Here is an 8,994-nt window from a genome sequence, read left to right as displayed (position 1 = left end):
GTTGATGACATTATCATCATCGGTTCTACAGCTGATGTGGTGGTTGCTATCATATCTCATATCTCCTCTAATTTTTCTCTCTTGGGACCTTGGTGGTGGCTTAATTGGTGGATTCTCTTCCAGATTATGGTGGACATTCGGGATCAAATCTCACTACCACAAGAATTGGGAATTATTTGGGTATGGGAAATGGGCTACACCCTGTTATGTAGCTTTGTGAACCAAAAAAAAATGTATATATTAATTTTTTAATGTTGCAATACCAATTGGTTGGGTTTAACATATATATATATATATATATATATATATGGTCCACTTCAACTAGATCCAAAAATGCATGTCTTAATGTCACCTGCTAGAGGCAGATCGAAAAGAACTTGGGTGAAAATAATAAGAAATGATTTAAGTATGACCCATAATTTAGAAATGGAATGGAAGGTCAAAATAGGATTCATGTAGTTGAGAGAACGGTTGAAATTATTGATATGAATCGTATCATATTTTACAATATGTGTCTAATTTTAAGGTTTTATTGATACAAAATATGAGGAATTGGAGACAACCATGAGCTTTAAACAATATTAATAAATGAGTAATAGTGGTAGTTTTATGGGCATTGACTAGAACTAGAGTTATATATAAGAATATATGGATGGTTAATTAAAAGTGCTTGGCAGTACTAAGTGAAATTTTCAATATATACCAATCCAGCACATCAATACGTTCAACCATCGATAGGACAAGGCTTAGATGTTGTTGTGTTTGATGATGATAGTGAAAGAGACTCTGTGGTGATTTATATCCTCTAAATTGGATTATAATTAAGAATTTTTAAGACCTTTATTGCTAGTTATTAAGAAATGGTGCACACAAACCTTCTTAATGGATAAAGATAAATCAAAAGTTTTCATTTTTTCAAAGTAGAAATGATGATGAGATGCAAAGTGCTAACCAGCTGGTTGGTAAGATTTCTCTGCTGGTGCCTGGTGGTAGCGAAGACTTGGGATCATTGCACCTGGGTTGCGGGATGGGCTACCCCATTGTGTTTTCCTTTCAAATTAAATAATACCAACAAAAAAAAATATGATGAGATGATAATTCATATATATTGGGGAAAGAGGATTCGCGCTTGTTTGTTTCTCAAAACTAATGAATTGTTTGGAGTGTAGGCAAACCAATATTGTACGAAAGAATTTGATTTGAAGGTGGCATACAACAAATTAAATCATGATCACTGTGGAAATTATTAATTAGGTTTCGATGATTGAGTTTAGGTGTGGTGTACAGGCCGGTCAATTCAAGAGGGAAAGGAGAATGAATATACACAGACTTAGGTTGGTTTTAGGATTGAAAATTGTATAAAATCTTATATTTTCTTAATTTTTTTTTCCATAGTGGACAGCGGATTTATCTCTTATATGTGAACGCAATTTTTGCTTTCTCTTTCTCTTTAATTTTCAATTGGTCTTTTCGTTATTTCTTACATTGAAAACATGAAGCCCAAATTGCCAAAAATATTGCCTTTCATGTATTATTATTATTAAAATTTGTACTTTTTACTTTCACTCACCCACAGTGCAAATTTTGCATCCCAAAAACTGTACCAAAATTTGCATCATCTTCTTCCTACCTCAATCCTATTCAGTTCAAAATAAATAATTAATCCTCCTCATACTCCCATTCTCTTGGTCAGGACTATCTCATTTGGCTTCCTATTTTACTTTTCCGTTTACAAATAGATAAAGACAAAAGTTAAGTCCGATGCTAAAGGCTCAGTTACGTTGATTGGAAGGAGTATAAATACAAAATACAAGGTTTTACACTCTACATATTTGTATTTGTACTCCTTCCAAACTGATTCTAAAATAAACCAGAATTTCTTATTTGTACTCCAATGCATTTACACAAATGCAAATTAGATTTGCACTGTAAACAAGGTGAGCCTGAATCCTATTATAAACAAATTTCTTTACAAACCCTAAAAAAAACTTAGCACTGCTCAAGTGTTAGTAGTCCTCCCTCTTTTCAATGTGGAGAAAACTTTGACTCGTTGTGCATGAGTACTAAACTCCAACTAGTCTTAGTAGCTCTTGACCTTAATCAAGCCCCAAAAAGACTAAAGGCTATGGCAAATGAGGCTCGCCCACATGGCCACTTGAATATGCTGCCGACAGACATCCACAAAAGTCCAATTAATCCACACCATCCACAGAAAAGGAACAGTGATTTTCATCCAATATGCTCTCCAGATAATCCAACCTCAGAAAGCCAAATACCATTCGTCTCATCTAACCTTAACAAAGCCAAGATCCTAGGCCAAGACCCAGTGGCCCACTTCAGAGGAATCCAACCCGCATTCAAACAAATTCTTTCCGGATAAACAACCACCCACCCACCTCACATAAAACAATCTTGAAAAAGAAACAACTGCGTGCAAGGCACGTGCTTCCTTCCATTTTGTCCCAGTAGGAAACACCCCAAATCGACCTTTTAAATGACGCATACCTTCAAATAAGTTCCGGGTTGTGCAGTCCTTGGCCCGATTACCAAACCCAGTTCCTTTATTTCTAATTTTGTGTTCCTGGATCAGTTTCAGAGTTGGATAACGAGATGGAGTCATGGGCCTATGGGGATAGGAAAAAATGAGCAAACCCAGCTGAAATTTGCTTGCATTTCAACCCATTTACACAAGGTATCTTCACCCGACCCGAATTAAACCCGATATACTGCTAAGCATCAACCCACAGATCTGGGATCTTATCTTAACTGTACTTTCGCCGGCTGGACTTGTGTTTACGTAGAGGTGGCATGGAGCCTTGGACATGCTTATAAATTACAGCTGATTCCATGATCATCGACCAGAGTTCCTGGCAACAAACAACCATGGGGGTGGTCGATTTGAAGCTTCTGGGAACAAAACTAAGCCCGTTCAGCAGGAGAGTTGAATGGGTATTGAAGCTAAAAGGAGTAAAATATGAGTTCATAGAGGAAAATCTATTCAACAAGAGTTCATTGCTTCTCGCATCAAACCCATATTACGAGAAGATCCCAGTACTCATCCATGCCGGAAAACCAATATCAGAGTCGATCTGCATTCTTGAGTACATCGAGGAGAGGTGGAAGGGTAACCCCATCATGCCAGAAGATCCTTACGAGAGAGCTCGCGCCCGTCTTTTAGCTAAATTTGCCGACGAAAAGGTCAGATTATTTTCGTTTAGTTTCATTGATGGTTTTCTGCTAATCTGGATTCTGACCAGATATTATCGTCTGATCTGCCAGTTCTTCGAGGCAATAAAGACAGCTTTCGAATCAATAGGAGAAGTCCAGGCGAGAGCAGCTGAATCAGCAATGGAAGCATTGAAAATCCTTGAAGGAGAGATAAAAGGGAAGAAGTTCTTCGGAGGAGATAGAATCGGGATGCTGGATATAGTGGTTGGTTGGATTGCTTATTGGCTGCAATTGGTGGAAGAAGCTGCCGGTTTCAAGGTAATGGACTCCAAGAAGTTTCCATGGCTTCATTTATGGATGAAGAACTTTCTGGAAGTCAAAATCATCAAGGAGAACCTTCCACCTTATGATGAGCTGCGTCCCTTTTTCCATTACCTAAGGAAAGTAAAGTTAGATTGTATGAAATAATCACTCTGGTCTAATGTGTTATTTTTCTCGTGGTTGTAGTTTGAGGTGAAAAAATAATTCAGCATGTATTGAAATTTGCTTTTTGCTGCTATTGAACATAGCCTCTTATTATCTTCATAAGTGATGAGAACGCGTGGATGCATGGTTCTTCTCAATGTTGCTTAAAAAAATCGGACCAGACCAGATGGTTAATCAATGTTGAACCAGGAAAAAAAAACAATTTTGCACTTCATCCGGTGCATAGATGATCATTTATAGCACCTGATCTTGCAAATTGAGAGCCAGGAGCTTATAAAAAGGGCGTAGGTCAAGGTAGTAAAAATTAAGAAATGATTATTTAAACGCTCATAAGTTAATTTATATGACATTAAACAAAAGGAAATGGCATACCAATCCCATATATAGTTGGGGTAAGGCTTGGATGATGATGGTGATGGAGGCCCATCCCAAGGCCCATCTCACCCCTAGGGGCGGCAGCTCCTAGGATAAGGTCAAGAGTCCAAGATAAGTCAAGAAAGGATAATAGGATAATTCAAGATCCATTAAGACTCTTCCAAGACTCCAAGACTTATCAAGAATTTAAGATTATCAAGACTCTTCCAAGAAGCATCAAGAAATCCAAGACTCCCAGATTCATGCATAAGGAGAGCCAAGGAGATCAGACGGTGGAAGATCAAGCCCAAGAATTCCAAGAGGGTTCGACCTTATCAAGACAGCCCAAGAGGATCAAGATCAAGATCAAGACTCATGTTCTTTCCTAGTTCTTTTACAATTCCCAAATGTATTATAAATACTGCTATTTTCCCAAAGTTATGCATCAATTCATACTTCAGATTTTCAGAATTTCTTCAAGTTCTCTTCTTCCTATTTTCGCCACCTTGTCTCTCTCCTAGACAAATCGGTGTTTTTTTCGCTAGGTGCTAGCGAACGCCTGGTGCTTGCATAGCCAACTCCAGTTTTCATTGCTTCCACGCTGCGTCAAGTGGTATCAGAGTAGGGAATTTGCCTAGTCATGTACAACCCAGACGATGGCAGTCGCAACCCACCCCGTGATGGAGATCAGGGGTTCCCAGCTGTTTGGAGAGCAATCGAAGAGCAGCGTACAGCCACACGTAACATCGAACGGCAGCTGGCAGAGGTGACTGAACAACTGCAAACCTTGTTACGAGAGGTTGTCCCACGAATCCGGAAAAATCCACAGCAAATCGCAGGAGATGACCACGACAGACCACCCGTCGCTACTGCGTCCCGACGTCCAGTTCTTGACGACGACAGTGATGACGATTTCGAATTTGGTGGTGCTTTAGTTCTTCCCGGCAACGACAGAAGCAGTAGAAATTGGCACAATCAAGGTAATTTTAATCCCCGTAGGAATAATGATGAATTTAAACTCAAGGTAGATATTCCTACTTTTAGTGGAGATCTTGGTATAGAGGGACTTCTGGATTGGATCACAGAAGTCGATAGGTTCTTTGATTACATGGAAATACCAGAGGAACGAAGGGTAAAATTAGTAGTTTTCCGATTAAAGGGAGGCGCATCTGTTTGGTGGGAACGGATGAGAGAGACCCGGATGAGAGAAGGAAGGGGTCCTGTTCAAACCTGGAGGCGCATGAAACAATTAATCAGAGGTAGATTTTTACCTCCTGACTATGAACAATATATGTTTGAATCTTATCAGAGGTGTGCACAGGGTCCCCGTAGTGTTAATGAATATACATCTGAATTTTTGAGATTAGCTTAAAGAAATCAATTATCTGAAAGTGATAAACCAACAGGCAACCCGTTATCTAAGCGGTTTAAGACCGTCTATCAGAGATAAAATTGGTGTACAGATGGTTCTTACTGTGCAGGAAGCAAGGAACCTAGCCTTGAAAGCAGAATTAATGTTCCAGGATAAGGCACGCAGTGATAATTATCGCCGATACAGTGGGAGCGACAACAGACCGGCAACTGTCGACAGGAACAAATCAGTTCCGGCAGTACCACCTTCTCACCCGGCAAGTACGAGTAACGCCGGTAAGGCTACCACAGGAGGACATACTCGAGGTAATCCTTCCAACCCTCCTAAACCCAGTAACCCTTATGCAAGGCCCGCTCCTATTAAATGTTTTAAATGTAATGAGGTTGGACATACATCTAGTGACTGTCCCAGGAGGAAAGCAGTTAATATGGTAGAAAGGGAGGAGGGAGAAGATATTGAGGAGGAAGTATATTGTGGACCTGATGGGGAAGATGAAGAGGGTCCATATGAACATGATGAGTATACTTGTGTGGTAAGAAAATTAATGTTGTCCCAGAAAAATAAGGATACTTGTCAAAGGCACAGATTATTTCGTACCAGATGTACTGTCATATTTTGTTAGGGAGGCCTTGGCAATTTGATACAGATGCAAGGCACATGGGTAGGAAGAATACCTACCAACTTGAAAAAGAAGGTACACGTTATACTTTGTTACCCATAGTAGAAAAAAATATTACAAATACTCCAAAGGCACAAGAGAAAAATTTCCTTACCATCACCAATCATCATGCTGAATTTTTTAAAGAATGTAAGGATACTCATGAGATACATTTGTTAGTAGTAAAAGGAGAAGATGTTAATGATGAAAATACAATTCTAGCTGAAATACAGGGACTACTGGATGAATTTAATGATGTAGTTCCAGAGGAGTTACCAAATGAACTCCCTCCCATGAGAGATATACAGCACCATATTGACTTTGTTACAGGTGTTAGTCTACCTAACCTCCCACATTACAGGATGAGTCCTAAGGAGAATGAAATTTTACGAGAAAAGGTAGAAGAATTATTGAAAAAGGGGCACATTCAAACCAGCATGAGTCCTTGTGCAGTACCTGCCTTATTAACACCTAAGAAGGATGGCAGTTGGAGAATGTGTGTCGACAGCAGGGCCATTAACAAGATCACCATTGGGTACAAATTTCCCATTCCTAGGCTGGACGACATGCTGGATCAACTAAGCGGAGCTGTAGTTTTCTCAAAAATAGATCTCAGGAGTGGATATCTTCAAATCAGGATCTGTCCCGGAGATGAATGGAAGACAGCCTTCAAGACTAGAGATGGCTTGTTCGAGTGGTTGGTCATGCCCTTTGGACTAACCAACGCACCCAGCACTTTCATGAGGCTGATGAACCAGGTATTGCACCCCTTCATTGGTAAATTTGTGGTAGTCTATTTTGATGATATTTTGATATACAACAAATCTATCACTGAGCATGTGGGACATATTAGGGAGGTCTTGAAAACATTGAGGGAAAATAAATTATATGCTAACTTGAAGAAATGCATTTTTATGAATGATAATTTACTATTCCCGGGATTCGTTATAAACAAGGATGGTGTGAAAGTAGATGAGGAAAAGGTGAAAGCCATTAGGGAGTGGCCGACCCCATCCACTATCACAGATGTCAGGCGATTTCATGGGTTGGCAACCTTCTATAAGCGTTTTATTAAGAATTTTAGTAGTATCATGGCTCCCATTACTGAATGCTTGAAAAAGGGGAAATTTCAATGGGGAGGAGAACAAGTGCAAAGTTTTGCTCTCATAAAAGAAAAGTTATGTACTAGTCCTGTTCTTGCCTTACCAGATTTCAATAAATTATTTGAAGTTGAATGTGACGCCAGTGGAGTTGGCATAGGGGCTGTATTGTCCCAAGAGAAAAGACCCATTGCTTTCTTTAGTGAAAAATTATGTAAAGCCAGGAGAAAGTGGACTACTTATGACAAGGAGTTTTATGCTGTGATTAGAGCCTTGAAAACATGGGAACACTATTTAATTGCAAAATAATTTGTTCTCTATACTGACCACCAGGCCCTAAAATATCTTAGTGGGCAAAAGCAATTAAGAAGTGATTTACATGCCAGATGGTCTGTTTTCCTACATAAGTTCCCATATAAAATTATGTATAAGGCAGGACAGCAAAATAAAGTGGCTGATGCGCTTAGTAGGCATGTAGCTCTCATCAAGACCCTCAGCGTTGAGATTGTGGGTTTTGAGTGCCTAAAAGACTTATATGCCCAAGATGAAGACTTCCAACAGGTATGGGAGAAATGTGTGAATAAACAGTCAGCAGAAGACTTCTTTATTTATGACGGGTTCCTTATGAAAGGGGAACAGCTGTGTATCCCTTGCACCTCCCTCCGCGAAAAGATCATCAGGGATTTGCATGGGGGTGGACTAATAGGACACTTGGGAAGGGACAAAACAATAGAAGCTGTTAAGGGGCGATATTATTGGCCGAAATTGAGAAGGGACGTGTCTACAATCGTAAGCAGGTGCTATGTTTGTCAGACAACTAAGGGACAAACCCAGAACACAGGTCTCTACATGCCCCTACCCGTTCCTACTGCTATATGGGAAGACTTGTCCATGGATTTCGTGCTAGGCTTGCCAAAGACCCAGAGGAACATGGACTCCGTCTTCGTGGTGGTTGATAGGTTCTCAAAAATGGCTCACTTCCTCCCATGCAAGAAAACAGCAGATGCATCCGCAACAGCCAAATTATTTTTCAGGGAGATTGTTCGCTTACATGGGGTACCCAAGACCATCACTTCAGATCATGACACACAGTTCCTCAGTCACTTTTGGATGACCCTGTGGAGGTTGTTTGACTCATCACTTAATTTCAGTAGTACAGCCCATCCGCAGACAGATGGACAAATAGAAGTGATAAATCGAACCTTAGGGAATTTAATTCGCAGCATATGCCGAGAACGGCCGAAACAGTGGGACTTCGCCATAGCCCAGGCTGAGTTCGCTTATAACAATGCAGTGCATAGTTCTATAGACATATCCCCATTCTCCATCGTATACATGAAGGTCCCCAACCATGCACTGGATTTAGTGAAACTACCCAAGGTACACAGCGCCAGTATCTCAACAGAACAGATGGCAGAACAAATCCGGTCCATCCAAGACGCCGTGAAGCAGAAGCTAGAGCAATCCAACGCCAAGTACAAGATGGCCGCAGACAAACACCGCCGACCTCAAGTGTTTGATGTAGGTGATGAGGTTATGGTCTTCTTAAGGAAGGAAAGAATTCCCGTAGGTACCTACAACAAGTTGAAGCCTCGGAAGTATGGTCCATACAAGATCCTGAAGAAGATTAATGATAATGCCTATATAGTGGACCTACCAAATCATATGGGTATATCCAAGACCTTCAACGTTGCTGACCTTCACCGGTACCTGCCAGAGATAACACTTGCCTATCCTCGTCACGACTCAGGGTCGAGTCCTCTCCAAGTGGGGGAGAATGATGGAGGCCCATCTCACCCCTAGGGGCGGCAGCTCCTAGGATAAGGTCAAGAGTCCAAGATAAGTCAAGAAAGGAT

The 8,994-nt window shown here is 40.5% G+C and overlaps 1 protein-coding gene across 1 annotated transcript; it reads left to right on the top strand.

Annotated features, from left to right (window-relative positions):
• The first annotated feature begins 2,788 nt into the window (after positions 1-2,788).
• Positions 2,789-3,753, top strand: LOC104607863 (putative glutathione S-transferase). The gene is made up of 2 exons (XM_010273619.3): positions 2,789-3,198; positions 3,280-3,753. Exons 1-2 carry the CDS (start codon positions 2,848-2,850, stop codon positions 3,634-3,636), a joined length of 708 nt encoding a protein of 235 aa, XP_010271921.1. The 5' UTR covers positions 2,789-2,847; the 3' UTR covers positions 3,637-3,753.
• The last annotated feature ends 5,241 nt before the right edge of the window (positions 3,754-8,994 follow it).

Source organism: Nelumbo nucifera, chromosome 7 (genome assembly GCF_055504915.1).
Source record: "Nelumbo nucifera cultivar China Antique chromosome 7, China Antique-T2T, whole genome shotgun sequence".
NCBI lineage: Eukaryota > Viridiplantae > Streptophyta > Magnoliopsida > Proteales > Nelumbonaceae > Nelumbo > Nelumbo nucifera.
Note: the sequence above shows the minus strand (reverse complement) of the source record. Positions and strands in the feature narration are given on the sequence as shown.